Genomic DNA, 18,221 nt, shown 5'->3' with positions numbered 1-18,221 from the left:
ATGACGAGGATGCTAGGAATGTCTCAGGAAGATGTGAAAGACCTGTCTTAAAAATAAGAGAAACATGTGTGATCTTGGCTACCGTGTCTACTGCCGAGTGCAAGGATGCAAACCATTCAATGCTGTTCAACGGCGTTGACTAGATTGACCATTTCTTGATCTGCTGGTTGTGTCGCGACACGTCTAACGCGATTGATGACGATTCACCTGGCGTGTTCCCCAAGGTTGAAGTGGCTGCGGCCCCAACCACGCGCTCAATAGTGCGCTTCTCTGCTGTGTCGAGGCATGCTGACCTTCGTGCCCTAGCTAGTCGTCGGTGTGCGGCCGCTCATGGGGTTATTTCCCTCACCAACTCGATCACACATGGGGTGGGGTAGAAGAACACGCAATAGATCACAACTGATGACGGATATATGAAGGGAATTTCCCGAAGCGACCTGGATAAAGGGCCTGTGAGTCCATCTGCGTTAGGCTGAGTTGAGGTGTGTCAGGGCTCTCTCTCGTGGTGGCGTTAAAAACCTCGCTCGTATGACGTACGAGAAGTTTCACATGATTAGGTTACGGTGGCAAAATGGTAGCTCTAAGGTTAGGTGGTGGTGGTATGTGGAAGTTCAAAACCTCGCTCTTGCGATGTAGGAGAACTTTCACATGCAGATGGTATTATATCTAAGGTACTTTTCTGCTTCTCTCTTCTCTGCCCTCTCCTCTTCTCATACACAAATTCCACCACAAGCGAGGACTCCAAGTTACAACCTTGCAGTTCTTTGAAATCTATCCACAGCGATTGGGAAACATTGGTGAATCTCAAGTCGATCCCAGGTAGAAAATATCACATCCCCGCTGCTCTGGCCAGGCTGGCATAATACGACTGACTGCCGCCAGTGGCCACCCCGCCTACTCCTTTACGATGCCTCAGAAAAGACTCTCACAAGGCGACTATACTGTCGGATGGATCTCGGCTTTGCCAACAGAGTTGGCTGCTGGAATACAAGTCATGGACGAATGCCATGCGCCCATCCCAGGTGTTCCAACCGATACCAACATCTACTCCCTTGGTTGCATCGGAGAACACAATGTGGTTGCCGCCTGCCTCCCCGCTGGACGATTGGGCACCAGCTCTGCAGCGACTGTGGCTAGTCAGATGAGGACAAGTTTCCCCTTTCTACGATTTGGCTTGATGGTTGGAATTGCTGGCGGCGTCCCCACCAATGAAAATCCCATTCGTCTTGGAGACGTTGTCATCAGCAAGCCTCAAGGAGAACATGGGGGTGTGATCCAATACGATTTTGGAAAGGCGCTACCGGGACGTTTCACAAGAACCGGTAGCCTAAACGCGCCACCAAATATTCTCCTTGCCGCCGCTTCCATGATGGAAGCTAATTACCAACTTGGACAGACGAGAGTCATGGACCGCCTCTCGGCATTCGATGGTCGAGACATATTCCAATTTCCGGGTCCTGAACATGATATCTTTTTCAATGCGACGTATAATCACACCGGAGGATCCGACTGTAGCAACTGCCGCAGAGATCAAGGAAGAATCAGAGATCCTACTCGGCGTGGTGTGTCTCTCTTCTTCGGGACTATCGCTTCTGGCAACGAGTGTATAAAGGATGGGATGACGAGAGATAACTACAGTCATACTCTAGGTGGGGTTCTCTGTTTTGAGATGGAAGCAGCCGGACTGATGAATAACTTTCCATGTCTTGTGATTCGAGGAATTTGCGACTACGCCGACTCTCACAAGAACAAGGTGTGGCAGCCATACGCCGCCGCAACAGCAGCGGCATGTGCTAAGGATCTCTTATCGCTCATCCCTCCTCTCGACGTAAAAGGGACCAGCCTTGTGCCTAGGGCCGAACATGCCGAGGTGTCGCCGCCCGCTGATGTGCCGATTCCAGCAAACCAATTCGAGGAAGCCGATAGGGCACTGAGTTCTGCTCATATCGCACTGACAATTGCCGGCGATATGTTGGTACATATGGACCGCGGCGCTAGAAGGGATGTCGGCAAACGACTGAAACAAACAGGCGAGCTACTAACTCGGGCTGGGGAAAACATAAGAGACACCTGGAGAGAGTTAAGTGCGGATGGAGAGCTGGAAGATGCCGGTGGGGCCCTGAAAGATGCCGGTGGGGCCCTGAGAGATGCCGGTGAAGCACTGAGAGATGGAGAACTGGAGGAAGGCAAGAAACAATTAAGAGAAGCTGGGCGACAGTTGAGAGAAACTGGCAAACAACTGAGAGAGGCCAACAAACAACTTGGACTAGCCGGTAAGGCGCTACCAGACGCGGGTATTGTAGCGCTAAGAGATGCGGGTGGCGCATTGAGGAGTACTGGTCAAGCATTCGCCAGAGTTGTAAGCGTGAGAGACACTCGCTACGCTGCAACACTGATGAATGCTGGTGAATTACTGACAACGATTGCTCCTGGAGAGAGCCCAAGGCCCTAAACCAAGGGCCGGATCCGTAGTTGTTGATACTTAAAATCGATCTCTACCTCTTCTACTACTACTACTACTACTACTAGTTCCCTACGCCTATGAACATAAAGCCATGGAGTGTTATAGCAACGATGTTATCCTATAGACCCACGACGTTATGAAATGCCTGGTCATGTTCTTTCGAAGGACGGTATTGCCTCTTTCGTACTACGGTCCTACGGAGCGGTTCCTCCGCGGATATTACCAAGATTAACCAGATGACACGGTGCTCGCCGCGATTCTGTGTCTCGGTGGGCTTGGGAAAGTCCTGCAATTGGCAGACATCGAAGATTACTCGAAGCGAAGAGGGGAGGTCGATAAGATGTATGCGGCGCTGACGAAGCCTCGGAAGGGCTCAAGTCTAACCGCCTCGAATAGTCTGTCACATTCAGGGATGGAAACGGAGTCATAGAAGCTCTTGATTTCTAACTAAATGAATGTCTGAAGGCTTGTCCTTTTATGCCTTTCTGAAGGGGCGAATTTGTCAGCTTGTGGAAAGCTTCATTAGCTTATGGAAAGCTTCATTAGCTTATGGAAAGCTTCATCAGCTTATGGCAAGCTTCATCAGCTCGTGGAAAGCTTCGAAGTTGATAGAAGGTTTCTGCCTGAAGTCTGATAATGTGACATACCCCCCCATTTTGAACAGGGTTGAAAAATGAAGCTATTTGCAAGTAAGAGAAGTTGGTCAATCTGATAGTTTGATACAAAGGAAATCTAGGATAGAGTCCTAGCCTAGTCTTCAAGGTCTGATTCAATCTGTGACTCGATGAGGCTTTTGATATCTGTCAGACCTAGCTGGTGGACGAAGGTCTCGAACTTCTGGCTGGGCAGGGCTTTGGTCAGACCGTCAGCTAGCATCTGAGCTGTTGGTGTGTATTTAACTTTGAAGCTTCCTGCCTGATAGGCTTGTCTCGCCCAGCTGTTGTGAACGTCAACATGCTTGAGGGCTGTTTTAATCCTAGGGATATCAAGGGTGATAAGCCTGATAGTCTGAAGGTTGTCACACTCGATCGTCGGTAGCTGGTCTAGCTGAAGACCTAGCTATTTGAATAGCCGTTGGGGTGCCATAGCTTCTTTGGCTGTGTGTGTGAAAGCTAGCAATTTGGCTTCTGTAGATGACGTTGTGACTGTATCCTGTTTCCCTGCTTTCCAGCTAACGGGTCCGCCAAATAGGATAATGATAGATCCTTGAGATGACTTCCTAGTCATAGGGTCGTCTGCGAAAGCTGCGTCTGAAGCTATTTGAAGGTCAGGGCTGCTGCCTTGGCTGACCTGAGCAGCTAGGGGTCCGTTGGATCCGGAAGGTCCGGCTGTTGTCCTAGGATACGGATCTCTTCCGTTGAACTGTATAGCTAGGTGCCGGGTTGCGAAGAGGTATTCGATCAGCTGGTTTGCAGCCTGCTGATGCCGGTCTGAAGGATTGAGTAGGGATTCTGCTAGCTTAGCTACTGGATGTGCTATATCCAGTCGGGTCATGACAGCAGCGTAGTTGATAGAGCCAACTGTCTGTTGGTAAAGATGAACCTGATCTCTCGTGGCTTGGCCAGGGTTAGGCTGGAGCCTTCCAGTTGGAAAGGGGCTGCCTTTGAAGTGATCCTTTTGATCCAATTTGAACCTGGCTGTGATAGCCTCGATGTACGAGTCCTGACAGAGCCATAGCTTCCTAGCTGGCCTGTCTCGTATGACTCTGATCCCTAGGAACCACTGTAGGTCTCCAAGGTCCTGCATTTTGTATCGGCTTTTCAAGCTGTTGATTAATTGGTCGGCGGCTAGCTTATCCTTCTTTTGATAGAGGACGACAATGTCATCTACAAAGAAGAACACTGTGACCCAGCTGTTGTTGCAGATGCAGGGATCTTCTGCACATTGGGATAGGCCTAGCTGTTGGAAGGTCCTTGTGAGGTCCTTCTGCCAAAGAAGGGGTGACCTTCGTAGGCCGTAGAGAGCTTTGTGGAGCTTTAGAATCCAGCCGCGGCGTTCGTAGCCATCGGGGAATTTGATGAAGATTTCCTCGTCTAAGATACTGTTTGTGAAGGCGTTGATTGCATCTAGCTGCCTCGCTTCGAGGTCGAATCTAGCTGTCAGGGCCATTAGGATCCGGAAGGACTTTCCGGCTAAGGTTGCGGCATAGGTCTCCTTGTGGTTGAATGGCTGAAGGTCTCCTCGAACGCATAGCCTAGCTTTGAACCTCTGAAGAAACCCGTGCTTGTCAAACTTGTATTTGAAGACCCAAGTCACCGGCAGGGCCCTTTGAGTGGCTTGGTCTATTGGATCAGGTCTGAAGGTCTGGTGGTCCCATAGGCTATCCATCTGTGTATCAGCGGCCTGCTTGAATTCCCGTTCGAAGCGATGACCTTCTAGCCCTCTCCAGGTCCTAGGCTCCGGTGGAAGTGATCGTCTGTGTAGCTTTTCCTGTTGGCCAAGGAAGAAGCTGCTGCGGAAGTCTCGGTCCTTGATCCTTTGAGACTTTCTGGGTTGAGGTTGTTGACCTAGATCCGGGCTTCCGGAAAGGTCATCCATCTGATCAGATGCTTCCACAGCCGTAGCGCTTGTGGAAGGGCTTGCTTCCATAGCTGTAGCGCTTGTGGAAGGGCTTGTTAGGTTGCGAGCTGGTCTTTGAGGCCAAGCTGCTTCAAAGGCGTCTGCTAGGTCATCCATTTCATCATAACCTAGGTCTTCTGTATCAGTCTCAACAAGGTCTGTAATAACCTCTATTGTTGACCTGATTTCCTCGTCTTCAGAGTCGGTTTCAATGTGACTAGGAAGGAGCTGTTGTGGCTGTGGCTCCCTAGTTCCTAGACGGTCCGGATGATCCTTTGGATCATAGAGCTGTTGTTCATTGAAGGTCACATCTCTGACCCTTCGGACCTCTGATCTTTCTGGTATCCAGATCCTGAAGATATTGCTGGAGTCGTATCCAACAAGGTAGCCGACTTCTGCGTGGGCTGCCGTCTTTAGGGCTCGTTTTTGGGTGCCCTGTTGAGCTTCCCTGGTCAATGGATAGGCTCTGCAGCCGTATGCCTTGAGATGTGCTACATCAGGCTGTTGATTGATATAGCCTGTGTCTCTGTTGTTGTCCTTCAGCCAGTTGTGAAGTTGTTGGAAAGGGGTCTTCCAGTTGTTGGACTGCTGGGGCGATCTGTTGTGTAGATAGACAGCTGTTTTCCAAGCTTCTGGCCAAAGGTCCTCCGGAAGGTTAGCCCCTAGAAGCATTGTACGGGCTTGAGACTCTATTACCCCCCCAGATCATTCAGCAGGGCCGTTTTGAGCCGGTGTGTAAGGGGCAGTAGGTTCATCTTCTATCCCTCTTTGTGTAACCCAATTGGAATAACCTGTCTGCAGGGCAGGGTCGTTGTCCCTATGGATCCTACAGATCTGAAGGTCATACTGCCGTTTGATAAGGGCTTCGAAGGAATCCAGGGCTTGCAGTAAGGTCTGTTGCTGCTGGTCAACTAACAGATAGATAAAGATCATGCCTGTGTATTCGTCTTTGATCAGGAGTGCTGCCTGATAGCCATTGTAGCTTGTGTTTAGACTGAATAGGTCGATATAGACTCTCCAACATGGTCTTGGGGCCTTCGTCTGAGGGCTTCGTCTTGAGATTAGCCTCTTTGCTTTCCCTTTAGAACAGGCTTCGCAGTCAATGCGGACAGGTCCCTTGATCTGGGCTCCTGTAGTCTCTTGGACTAGATGTTCAAGGGCTGGTGCGTTCAAGTGACCTAGCCGTTGATGCCACAGGGCCGCCTCGGCTGTCTGTGTGGGCCTAGGTGTTGAAGATGATGAGAAGGCTGCTGGGCCCTCTTCTGAGTGAATCTCGTTGAATTCGATGACCTATTGGCGATGGAGGCGTCTTGTGTGGAATATGGTCTCTATTCCCTTGAAGATAGCTCCTGTAGCCGGGTTCCAATTGTATCCCTTAGCTAGAATAAGGTCTAAGGAAGCTAGGCTTGTGTGAAAGTCTGGGATATAAGCTACGTTGTTCAGTTGGAATAGCCCATCTTTGATGCGAAGATGAACCTGACCGTAGCCCCGGATTTCTAGCTGAGTGTCTCCAGCGTAGATAGCTTCTGCCGTCTCGAGGGGTTGGAAGCTGTTGAATCGGGCTAGGTTGTTACAGATGTGTGTGTCTGATCCAGAATCAAGGATGAAAGAGTCCCTCAAGGGGTAGACTTGGGCGGCTGAAAACGCTGACTGCACTGGCAGCTGTTGTGGCCCTAAGTTTCGACGGTTTCCTTGGTTTTGATCAGTTGTGCCAGCAGTTATTCCGGCAAAGGCTGTGCCTCTGATCTCTCCGGCTCCCTAGTCTCGTTAGGGGACTGCTGGGTCTTCTGGTCTTGTTTCTTTCTGTATTTGATAGCTCTGTTGACCTTGCCTTGGATGACAGGGTCTTCAAGTTGTTGATTGACCTTGAACTCGGTTTCTTGGTCCGGCTTCCAATTTTGCGGTCTGATCCAGTTGATCAGGTAATAACATTCTGTGTAATAATGCTGTTTTCAGCATAGGCAGTCCGGCTTTCGTCCTTTTCTAGGTCGGGCTGTGGTTCCGGCTCCGGCTGTGGCTCCGGATCCGTGGTCGTCAGAGGTGCCTTGGAAGCTAGCAAAGCTGCCTTTTGTAGCAGTCGGTCTGCTATTTCCTTCCTTTTCGAATAGCTCGCTTATTTCAAAACCATCGGGGATTTCTTTCTCAAGCTGTTCCTTCGTCAGGGTTCTAGCTCGATCCCTTATTTTATGACTCCAATAGTCAGCAAAAGAAGGGTTGAGAGAGCTGATAGCTTGAAGGAATCGGTGTGTTGGTCGTAGTCCCTGGGCTTCGGGCAGAGCTAGGTTGTTCATTTCCGTAAGGACCTTCCGCCAGCTTGTGATCCAGGTCTCAAGCTTTGTTCGAGTAGGTCCCTTGAGAACAGCGTAGTATCGTTCTAGGATCCGTTGTTCATGGTCATAATCAGAGGGTTCAATCCGAGCCCTTAGGACGGCTAGCTCGCTAGCAACCTCGTCACAATCTTCAATCGTACCGTAATAGCTGCCTACGGTGTTGACGATGTGTTGTTGGATGGAAGCTAGGGCTTTTTGCTGGCCCCTATAGGTCTGACATTGGGTTCGATAGCTGCTGTATAGGAATTCTAGTCTGCGGAATTCGTCTGCGGTCAGAGCTGCTAGGCTAGCAGCTTTTGGGTTGATATCAAGGAAGGTAGGCTCTTTAGGCTTTGATAGGGCCGGCTTTGTAGCCTTCGAAGGGTCGATGAACTCCCAGATGTTATGGGAGGTTGCAGACTTTCGGATGATATTAATCCAAAGGTTCCAATTACCGGGCCCTTTGAGGATGACCCGGGAAGAGTCTTCTTGTCCGGTTGATTCCATCGTGTGTGATGATAGCAGTGGAAGGTAAAGGGATCAGACTAGCTGTTAAATAGGCTAGAAAATGGGATTCCAAAAGATATTAGGAAGAAGAGGTGAACAGCTAGTTGAGCCGGCAAACCGGGCTCATAACTGTCGCATTTCCAGCTGAGGCAAAAGGGAATGCGCACTCCACAAGTTGCAGTGCTAGATGGTCCTATAGGCTGAATGTGACAGCCGCTATAGCAGATGCAGCACCAATCGGCAAGATCACGTTCCTCGTCAACTATCATAAGGCCCGACTGCAAGCCATCACCAAAGACAACATCATAGCAGGCTGGAAGGCATCAGGATTGTGGCCAGTCAACATGGCCCGGGTCCTGTTGAACCCGATGGTCACACAGACACCTGAGAGGCCTAAGACGCCGCCGCCGCCCGCAAAAAGCCCTTCAGAGTGTCCTATAGGGACCCCTCGCTCAACGGCACAGGTCAAAAGGGTACTGAACCTCATCTCGTTGACGGACGAGATCCCCCGGTTGTCCAGCTACTTATGAGAAAAATGGGGCATCATCTTGAGGATCGTGGAGTGACAATAGAGATGCAGGCCAAGGAAATAACGTTATTGAAGCATCAAAATGAAGAATTAAGACCAAAGAAGAGGAAAAAAGTCGTTCCTAACGGTAATGCTGAGTTTGCAAAGGTCCCCGCGATTAAGAAGGCTCGTGAGGCGATGCTGAAGATCGTACAGCCGCGCAAGACCTCCACGAGGGTTTCTAAGATAAAGCAAGCTGATCTAGAGCATACATTCCATGTCAACCTTCATTAAATAAAAAATCAGCTTTATACGACTTTGCGTTGTTGCTTATTTATTGATCATCGCGATCGGGTGGCCTTGGTGTTGTTGCGCGAAAAAGTGGTCGGTTGGGGTGGGTCCGACGTTACTACGTTGGGAACCTTGACCGTCACAAGTTAGAGTAACCCTCTTTCCTTACTCTTATACCCTCTCCATCTCCGCCTCCGCCCCCATCTCCGCCTCCGCCTCCGCCTCCATCTCCGTCTCTATCTTCATCTCCGTCTCCATCTCCGCCTCCATCTCCGCCTCCATCTCCGCCTCCATCTCCGCCTCTGTCTCCGTCCCTGTCTTTTTTTTCAAGAATACTCATGATTTTCTGTCCAATACCAATCAGTACCTCGTTTTCTTTTTCGACCTGACCTGTTCGTTTTCTTTTCGTCTTATACTGGCTTTCCAGGTAGCAGTGGAATAATTCCATCGTTCTTGTGAGGTGTTCGATGATGTTAATAATATCCTTGGCTATCTTCTCTGACAATTCCAACTTTGCGTCATCGCTTATCTCCTCCATCCTGCCAAACTTTATAGTTAACTTCTTCCATATCTTCAGCGGCAATCCCGACTTTTCGTAATTGTTCGTCTCCTCCGTGCTGCGAATCTTGCGAATTGTTTCAGACAACTTCTTTAATGCCGTCTCAAGGTCTGTCATCCGCTTTCTCAGACGGGCACGATAGCTATTGATTAAACATGGGGGTAAAAGACGCAATCTGTGCATAGCAATGATATCGCGGCCATGACACAGCTGCTCGTAGATTCGCATTGCCTCGAAGCCGTCCAGCTGTGAAGGAATCGCACCATCTGAAGCTTGGAGATTTTCCAGATATACCTCGAGAGATAGGATGGCCGGAGCGAGCTGCGGACTTTCCATTATCTGGAATATAACGTCTCCTTGATAGTGTTGGACAGAAAATGGTTTGGTGTATTGATTTGTTTTAAAAAACCAAATAGTAAAGGCCTTGATTTATACAATGGTGTGAGGCAATGGTGTGGAGTGAGATTTATTATATAAACATGTTGGGGATGGGTGCCGAAGCAAGCTTGACCTTAGGGACTTGAGAGATTCAAATGTCATCCTGCATCCACTTGAGCAGTTCTTCCGAGCTCGTCGACAGAGAGCCTGATGACAAATTTTCCGTGGACTTAGCGCGACGGGTTCGGAGGCTTTTGAGCTAACAGAAGCTTATGGAGGAACTTACCGAAATTAATACATGTGGCGTGACTTCTAGCAGAGCTTATTTAGGATTATTTACGCCACAGAAAGTCTCACTCATGAGCACAGATAAGGAATCTGTAGCTCACAACTTTAACTTCCTTCCCTTCCTGTGATATACCTAGCGAGAGTTACTTTCCTATACCTATGAACGTTAGATCATGAAACTTGCTCCTGTATCCTTGTCCTGAATCTGACAAGAAGCAAGATTTTAATCACAGGAGGACAGAATAACCATCTTTCGGTAGAACGAGTGGCTAGAAAGGGCAACATCGACCGTGCACATCAGAGTGATTCGTGACAGTAATTCTCGGCTAAGTCCCGGTCACGTTATCATTCAAAGCATGTAAGTCACCCCTTTTAATTCCCCTACGCGCCATGCAGACCAAACATCCTAGCCGTAACCACCTGTCGTACATTATTAATCGTGTGGCTACGAGTAAGGTCTCGATCTAATTTACTAGGACTCGGGGTTTTAATGTAAGGCTATAATGTGACGATAATTTGATATGAATAGGACCTAGTGATCGCCTCACGGACTCCAGGTAAAGCAGGTGGAATTGTGTGAAAGTTTATTTCGATCCTATTGTCTATTTGATTTGATGGTAGATTTCTAAGTAACTGGTTAGTACCGCCGCCTGTGGGTAAAACGTTCGCCATGAGTTGATAATTGGGCTTTTAGCACTGTGTTGTACTATATAACGAATCATGCTAACTTGGCCCCGCGATTTGGCTGTGTAATTTGCCGAGCGGCCCGCCTTCCTGGGGTGAAGACAATTTCACTTGCGAACAGACCAGTGGCTTGTGGGGCGTCAAGTAGGAACCTCCAACAACGCCCCGATAACGTTGAATGACTTTGAAAGGCTGAAGACAGCGTAGAGTAGCACAGGATCATGCTTACAAGCTCGCAGGCTGTCACATGTTGGAGCAGGTAGCTGTGCTACCCCTAACGTCATAGCGTCGCAGTCCACTCCTTCCAGGCTACCATTCTCAGTAAGGGTTGCCACTATGTGCCTGCCACTTATGCGGCATATTCGTCACTCTCTTGCGTATACATATAATTTATGTCTCGGTGGCTTGTGCTGCCGACATTCTTTTCATATATTTTTGCTGTCTGCTCCGGTTTCTCTGTCGGGCTTCCGGCCTGACATGGGGGATGACCCCCGAGAACCACTCCTCTAACCCCCACCATGTGCAAACACGCGGAACCTCCGCCGAAAATCGCATTTTGTATCACACAGGACCACTCATTCGTTCTGCCAAATGCCAATTCTTATGGGCGTTCATATATCTCGTATCCCACTGCATGTTAATGAGCGCAATCGCCAGGATCAATAGCCATCGACAAGTTCGTCAACTAATCATACGAAGAATCTAGAAGAAGGTTGAAGTGTATGCATTCGTTAAGCATTGCTATTAAACAAACTTCTATTACTATTTTGGGGATACGTATGCGCCATTCTGCCTCCCCGATAAGGACAAACAGGCTACGCAGGGGCTTGGTTTGACTTCTTTGGCAGCCACATATAGACTGATGATATAAAGATTTCAACCCTCCCAGCTGCGCACTATACTAAGGGCACTATAGCGTCCGTGCTCAGAGTAACTTTTGTTGGATACGCGATGGGGTAGGGGTGAATTCAGTAGATTGTGGGCTAGAAATTGATGATTTTATTGATTGAAGCCTTTTTTCATATTGTTGTTGCTCGCTTCGTCATCGTGCGGGGGCGTTCGTCCATTCTTGATGTTTTCACCGCCACAAGCCACACATTGTTATAACGAAGAGCAAACTCCCTTCTAACCGCACACAGGTGCCAATCTAACAACTTTTAAGGCTTCGGGATAGACGTTACAGGCGCAGCGACGAGAGTTAGCCTGGGGCTTGAGATTCGCCAGTTGCATAATTAGCAAACACAAGGGTGAATAAACGGTTAGGGTTTGAGCAAGCTGATGGGTGAGGAACCTGTGGATTCTAAACGAACATAGACGTTGAGCCGCATCAATTCACCACAGTGTTTTTAACCGCCACGATCAGCCAGGTGTTGCTAAGTACTTGGAACGTGTATTTTAAGAAACCAGCGGCATCGACCATTTCAGCATCTCACAGGAGAGTCAGCGCCTCGTCCAGCGGCGCTCATCATAGCCTCGGATACCAACCAATGCCACCCTAATTGACCGCTGCATTTCTCCCCAGTTCGTCCCAACCCCCACCAACGTCCATAGGCGCCCGGGCGCCCACCTATCAGTCGCCAGACATGACCAGTACGTGACGTAAGCACCTCTGTCAAGGCACCTGATACACTGGCGCCCGGTGGTTTGAGGGGCGGCGTTGATCTGCGAATCTCTCCTGTTCACTTGCGCTGGTATCGAGCGTCATGGCCCAATATCCCATCCAAAACTTTGTGTTTTCCGCAGAACTCTGAAACGCACGACAAGCTTCGTGAACATACTTGGTACTATCAGATAAGGATATGAGAGCGCTCGTTTGAGGCTGTCTGACGCATGCAGCATCGGCCGAAGTCGTGTTCTTGCCTGGTAAACAGCACGAGCTTGTTGAAGACCACGACCCAGAACCCAAGGGCTTCGAACCGTCTGAGGATAGCAATGATACCGAGCGCTCCTTCAATTTCTGAGCCATCACCAAATATCTCTGATAAACCTCATCTTGTCGATAAAACCCATTATGCAGCAAGCGCACGACATGGCTGACAGCGCAAGTTCGTTGGGCTGGCTATGCGCGAACCGGACGCTATTAGTCAATGCTAAGGCCGTGCTGGACCAATACACAGATACCTCAGAACAGCATGGCGTCGACTCGATGTTTTCAGGAACTATAGGTCCTGTCAAGGTGACCTTAACCGGTCCTCTACAGCCCTTACATCTGGTCGACGCCCTGGCAGGCGTTAAATCCATCCTCTTAACTTGTGTTAGCAAGTCCCCCGTGGGTCACGGTGTCGAGCCGGGAGACCTGGTGATACTCTTGCCGCGTGCCACCGCTGGAGATGGGCAATATCCAGTTTCCACGCGCGGGTGGGGCCTCTTGCAACAGGCAGAAATGCTACAGAGAGAAGTTGGAGCCGATGGCTACTGGCTTTCGGACAACTTCTCCGCCGCTGTCTCGAGTCCCTCTGATCCTGTCACTCAGCCGGACGGCGATACTGTCAGGCACCCGCAGTTGCATTATGCAAACACTGGACAGGATGATGGTCAGCATAGTCTCAGTGAGAAAGTATGGGAGAAAATGATAACAACGAAGAACCCTCCCGGTTTAGAAGCTATTACTGGAGGTAATGGATACAGACACTCACCTTGGATATCGGCTGACTCTCCGCAGCTCTAAAGAGTATCTCGGCCGACATAGTTCTCGTACTTGCGGCGAGCAAGTTCACCAAGTCAAGCGATGACTCAGATCAATATGCCGCAGCTAACGTGGCGTCATATGCGAAAGAGTTGATTCGAGGCGCCATGGAAGATAAGCTGGCAAACAGCATTCCAAGTCTGCGGGGCACGGAGGGCATTGTGGCCCCCCGTGTGAACCTCACACTTCCTCCTTTTGAGGTTCACCAGTTTACTCGGTATGGAAACGCCGTTTTACTTGTCATCCCGACGGCAAATAAGTCTAAGGCAAGGCTTCTGCGGGATACATTCGCAAAGCAGAGGCCAAAGGATGTTGTCATGCATTCAATCACCGTGCCCGTCGAGTCCGGCGTTGGCGAACAGCCATATAATGAGGCAGGAGCGTTCGGTGCTCACAACCGCATCAGCAATGCCTTGCGTCGCATAAGGGCGCCGGATAACCAGGACAAGTTGGCATCCAAGGGCATTGGGACTGTCATGGTCGCCTCCATCGAGAACTATATCCAGTTTGACAACGTCGACCGGCCTGTCGACTTCGGGCTTGTGGTCATCCACAATGCTACGGCAGGAAAAACGGTGGCAGGTCTATCCTCGGGCGCAAGTGTTCCTCCTGCCTATGTCGAACGTGCCCGCCGATTCGGGTTTGAAGGCAACCCGAATTACGGCAGGGTGACAGTTGGTCAAATAATGGCTGCGCATGTTCCAGGCTTGGACAAAGCGGACTGGCAAGGTGTACTCACTGGGTGTTCTCGCTATGATTTGCTGAGTGAGGCCATCGATCGTCTGACAATCCCGTGGTAGTTTATGGTACATTAGGGCAAGATCTGGGCGATGATATCCTGCTGCACCTCAGGTCGACAGGATTTTTCCGATTACTCCAAGAACACCGGCAACGACTTGGTCAAAGAGAAGCTAGAGAGACGGCCTAAAACTTAATGCCGTGGGACGCAATTGACCCTGGTAAAACTGCGTATTAATTTCGCTACACCGGGCCATAGATCCTAAGGTCTTCTACATCTGAGCAGTACATGCAATCCAAATACGAAAGGCGGCTACAACTATTATTGTAGTAGGGACTGCGATCACCCAGTAGATCCAAAATCCAGATGAGACTCTCCACTCGTGATCGAATTTGAAGAAGGCAGTGCTGAAGAGAGCCTGTAACTATGTGAGAAAATCGATTAATATGACTCAGGGCTATACGCACAGAAAGGAAGGTGGCCGGGAGAAACACCATGGTCAAGAGTGCGATGGATTTCATCACGTTGTTGTCTTGGCTGGTGATGTTGTTAAAAGCCTGCATTTCGTCAGTTTTATCTCAGCGATGCACCAGTCGAGTACTTCCGCCGGGCTGGTTCCGTACTAGATTGACTTCGTTCTCGAGCCTCTTTTGATTAGAGTCGGACCGAAGCTTGAGGCTCTTTGCCAGCTGGATTTGGAATTTCATATATTCATTCGCCTTCTCCTGGTAGGTCTTCTCCATTGCGCCAGGCAGCTTATCATACACTTCTGCCTGGTATCGTAGCATCTCTTGCAATGTCTCAATCGTTGCCGATAGGATCTCAGAAGTGTGAATGGCGTGTCTTGAAATGTCGTGCATTGGTTTGAACAACTGTCCAGCGTATGGCCGGTCCTGGTGCATAATTAGGCTTCTTTGGTGACCGGTCTCTTCGGGCAAACGCGACAAAAGACGGCGGCATACTCACCTCCTCAAGCTTTCGGACTGGATCTCGAATACGCCACACCGAAATATCGTAATACTTTATTATCAGGTCAATTAGGTCGACGTGCATGGCAAAGGGATCTGCAAAGTTAAGGTCTGACGGCCGCTTCTCAAGTGATGCTTTCAACTGATCGGGCAGGTCGAATGGTGCGTCGACACACAGAACTTGGCACTTGCTCGGAGAGTCCCAGCGAGTAAAGATTCCCATCTCGAACCATACGTAACCCTTCATATTAGTACGAGGTACATACTCGGGTTCTGCGTCGTATGGCTCGTCATCGATTTTACGAATCATTTTCACTAAAAAGCGAAACCAAATGCCTAACTCATTTTAATAAGGCCACTGGAAAGGATTAAAGAGGTATAGAACGTACTGCATTTCGTGACCTGGTTGTTGGCGTAAGTCGGTCTGCAGCCGAAGTAACCATTCAATTCGACACAAGTTCTAGTAGCGACGAACTTAGGAATATCGAAAAGGCCCAGAAGCTCTTCCCGGCTATCCTGCTTTTTCGGAAAGGCTGCCTTATAGACAAACCTGGGTTTTGGGATCAACATCTGCCGACGTGAAGAAAGCGGGTCTCTCACATATAGCAATTCTCGTTCGTATTCCTCACAGTCTGGGCACTAAAAGTATTGTCGACCGTTTTCACCCATCCCGTTCCCTGGGGAGCTAGTCTTTAATCAGAATTTAAATACCTCGTGACGAACTCTAAGCGCATACAAGGCTTCAGGAGAATTACTCCGGAATTTGCCTGCCATCTGGTTGCCATGGTCGAATCGGACAGTAAATTTTGCCAGGGTCTCAGGGCGATGGCCTCTAGATTCTGGATGATTATCGCGACACTCTCTGGTGGCTGTTCGAGGCGCTTTCTCGATAAAGAGAAGTCTGAAAGATCGGGAAAACTGCAGAGTTGTCTGAGCCTGATTCAGATAAGCCCAGGGCCTCTTTGTATTCAGCATTTTCAGGCCAGATGCACGTCGGCCGGGTGAGACACACCGAGACGGATGCATTGGCCAATTATGGTGAAATTGCTTGATAGCCGCTGACGAGTCGCTGACGCGCCTGTGCGATTGTGTTGGAGATCACAAGTGTGAGGCGACCAAGGCGGTGGCAAGGTGTGGAAGAAGGAGGAACATTCTGCAAGAAATCGTGCCTGTACATAAGCAGTGGTTCCCTACTGCACTTTCAGGATGAATTAAGCAATTAGCATCTTCTCATTTCAACAGATTGCTGAGATGATCGAGGCTGCTGATTTCTTTAAATACAAGTACCGAGAACTTCGTCCTAACATCCCATCTTTCCTGCCCCTCTACAAGTACCATCCTACTTCGCGCTACAACACCTGGCTGATCGTGGCGGTTAAAAAAACACTTAGTCGTGAGTTGATGGGGCTTGGCCTCCGTGTCCCTTTGGAGTACGCAGGTTCCTTACACGTCAGGTTGCTTAGAACCTAACTGTTTGTTCACCCTTGTGTTTGCTAATTATGCAAGCGGCGAATCTTAAGCCCCAGTCTAACTTTCATCGCTGCGCCTGTGGCGTTTATCCCAACGCCTCAAAAGTTACTCTGAGCACAGACCCTGTATGGTGCGTCCCTGACATCAGTGTCCCGTATGTGGCTGATTCAGGAACCTCAGCAAAATGTCTAGCCACCTCTCCATCGTCATCTGCTTGGACGCCCACGAGACCAGCTTTACCTCCACTTGTCTAACACCGCGAGCACTATTAGATCAACCTATATAGTGGTTGCAAGAGGGCTCATCTTCTGTCACCATCCAAAAACAATATGCTGTCATCCATCCGCCTTTTGATGAAATAGTCGGTGAGCTAATTTCTTGTTCACCGGACAGACAAAGCTCAGCGGTAATTCTGACATTCTTTAAAATATAGCGTACTAGCCCGAGCGATCATCCGAGTCCGATATCTGCTTCGGAACGACCTCCCACATCTTTCAAGTCTGCTTTCCACGACCTCGGGCGCCAGTTAAGCTATGGAGCGACGAAAAGCTTCCAAGAGACTTCAAAAAGTCGAGAACGATAACGGAGCTCAGTCCAGCGTTGCAAAACGAAGAAGGATAGACAATACGTCAGATAAGAGCCAAAAGAAAGCAGAGGCGAAGAAGAACGCGGCACTGGAGAATGACAAAGCCCCCTCCCAATCTAGCGACATAAATGGCAGGTACAGTGTGGGATGGATTTGTGCCATACATCCCGAGCATGTTGCTGCACAAGTATTTCTCGACGAAGAGTATGATGGACCGTATCACAAACCACCCACGGACAGCAACGACTACACGTTGGGCAAGATCAAAGAGCATAATGTCGTTATCGCCGTCTTACCTGCAGGGGAATACGGTGTAGCGACTGCAGCACAAGTCGCAGCCAACATGATGAGGACCTTTCCTAACACCAAACTCGGTCTAATGGTTGGCATCGGCGGCGGTGCGCCACGTCACCGACGCGACGTTCGATTGGGTGACATCGTGGTCAGTGTTCCTCGCAACGGGTTGGGTGGAGTGTTTCATTATAACTTTGGAAAATCGATACAAGGCAAGAAATTCAAGGAAACGAAACACCTAAACCAGCCGCCAACTTCGTTGTTAGCGGCCGTGAGCGGACTAAAGAGCAAGTATGCCATACACGGCCATGCCCTCGAAAGGAGTATCAACGACGTCCTCAAGAAGTACACAAACCTGCAGGGTGAGTACAGCCGACCGGACCCAGATACCGATAGGCTGTACAAGAGCGATGTTCCCCACGCCATTGATGATGACTCGAGCTGTGCGGACGTTTGTAGTCAAGTTCCATCAGACCTGGTACAACGATTCGAACGGCCAGAGGGAAAGAAGATCGTAATCCACTACGGCCTAATTGCTTCCGCAGACAATCTGATGAAGGATGCTTTGGCTCGGGACAGGCTTGCAGCCGAAAAGGACGTTCTATGTTTTGAAATGGAAGCTGCGGGGTTGATGAACAACTTCCCCTGCCTGGCTATTCGAGGTATCTGCGACTATTCCGATTCGCACAAGAATAAGGAGTGGCAAGGATATGCGGCTATGGCAGCGGCTGCATATGCCAAAGACCTTCTCTTACGAATCCCTCCAAGCAACGTTGAGAATGAGAAGAGAATTAGTGAACTTCTTTCAAGTGGTCAGTCAACTGGTACGAGTTAGATGTGTCTATTTACAGAGTGGAAGTTAGTGAAAACCTGAGGAGCGTTCAATCCACGACAATTGATACGAAGGAAGAAGTGCAAAGTCTGCGGTGAG

General features: G+C 49.5%; 7 protein-coding genes across 7 annotated transcripts; 3 read left to right on the top strand and 4 right to left on the bottom strand.

Moving 5' to 3' along the window:
- Positions 1–907: 907 nt before the first annotated feature.
- MRS44_018303 (uncharacterized protein) lies at positions 908–2,452 on the top strand (the record flags this gene model as incomplete). Its single annotated transcript, XM_065616498.1, has 1 exon — positions 908–2,452. The coding sequence occupies one exon, from the start codon at positions 908–910 to the stop codon at positions 2,450–2,452; it is 1,545 nt and encodes a 514-aa protein (XP_065472570.1).
- A 1,071-nt stretch (positions 2,453–3,523) lies between these two features.
- Positions 3,524–5,695, bottom strand: MRS44_018302 (uncharacterized protein; the record flags this gene model as incomplete). The annotated part of the gene is made up of 1 exon (XM_065616497.1): positions 3,524–5,695. The coding sequence occupies one exon, from the start codon at positions 5,693–5,695 to the stop codon at positions 3,524–3,526; it is 2,172 nt and encodes a 723-aa protein (XP_065472569.1).
- A 1,280-nt stretch (positions 5,696–6,975) lies between these two features.
- MRS44_018301 (uncharacterized protein) lies at positions 6,976–7,839 on the bottom strand (the record flags this gene model as incomplete). Its single annotated transcript, XM_065616496.1, has 1 exon — positions 6,976–7,839. One exon carries the CDS (start codon positions 7,837–7,839, stop codon positions 6,976–6,978), a length of 864 nt encoding a protein of 287 aa, XP_065472568.1.
- A 938-nt stretch (positions 7,840–8,777) lies between these two features.
- On the bottom strand, positions 8,778–9,533 carry MRS44_018300 (uncharacterized protein; the record flags this gene model as incomplete). The annotated part of the gene is made up of 1 exon (XM_065616495.1): positions 8,778–9,533. The coding sequence occupies one exon, from the start codon at positions 9,531–9,533 to the stop codon at positions 8,778–8,780; it is 756 nt and encodes a 251-aa protein (XP_065472567.1).
- Positions 9,534–12,558: 3,025 nt separating this feature from the next.
- MRS44_018299 (uncharacterized protein) lies at positions 12,559–14,033 on the top strand (the record flags this gene model as incomplete). Its single annotated transcript, XM_065616494.1, has 2 exons — positions 12,559–13,162; positions 13,210–14,033. 2 exons carry the CDS (start codon positions 12,559–12,561, stop codon positions 14,031–14,033), a joined length of 1,428 nt encoding a protein of 475 aa, XP_065472566.1.
- Positions 14,034–14,243: 210 nt separating this feature from the next.
- MRS44_018298 (uncharacterized protein) lies at positions 14,244–15,250 on the bottom strand (the record flags this gene model as incomplete). Its single annotated transcript, XM_065616493.1, has 4 exons — positions 14,244–14,390; positions 14,440–14,529; positions 14,596–14,865; positions 14,939–15,250. The coding sequence occupies 4 exons, from the start codon at positions 15,248–15,250 to the stop codon at positions 14,244–14,246; spliced, it is 819 nt and encodes a 272-aa protein (XP_065472565.1).
- A 1,693-nt stretch (positions 15,251–16,943) lies between these two features.
- Positions 16,944–18,125, top strand: MRS44_018297 (uncharacterized protein; the record flags this gene model as incomplete). The annotated part of the gene is made up of 1 exon (XM_065616492.1): positions 16,944–18,125. The coding sequence occupies one exon, from the start codon at positions 16,944–16,946 to the stop codon at positions 18,123–18,125; it is 1,182 nt and encodes a 393-aa protein (XP_065472564.1).
- Between the last annotated feature and the right edge of the window lie 96 nt (positions 18,126–18,221).

Source organism: Fusarium solani (genome assembly GCF_023522795.1).
Source record: "Fusarium solani strain SB1 chromosome Unknown bctg00000015, whole genome shotgun sequence".
In the NCBI taxonomy this organism is placed as follows: Eukaryota; Fungi; Ascomycota; class Sordariomycetes; order Hypocreales; family Nectriaceae; genus Fusarium; species Fusarium solani.
The sequence above is the reverse complement of the archived record's forward strand: the minus strand, read 5'-3'. Positions and strand labels throughout refer to the sequence as shown.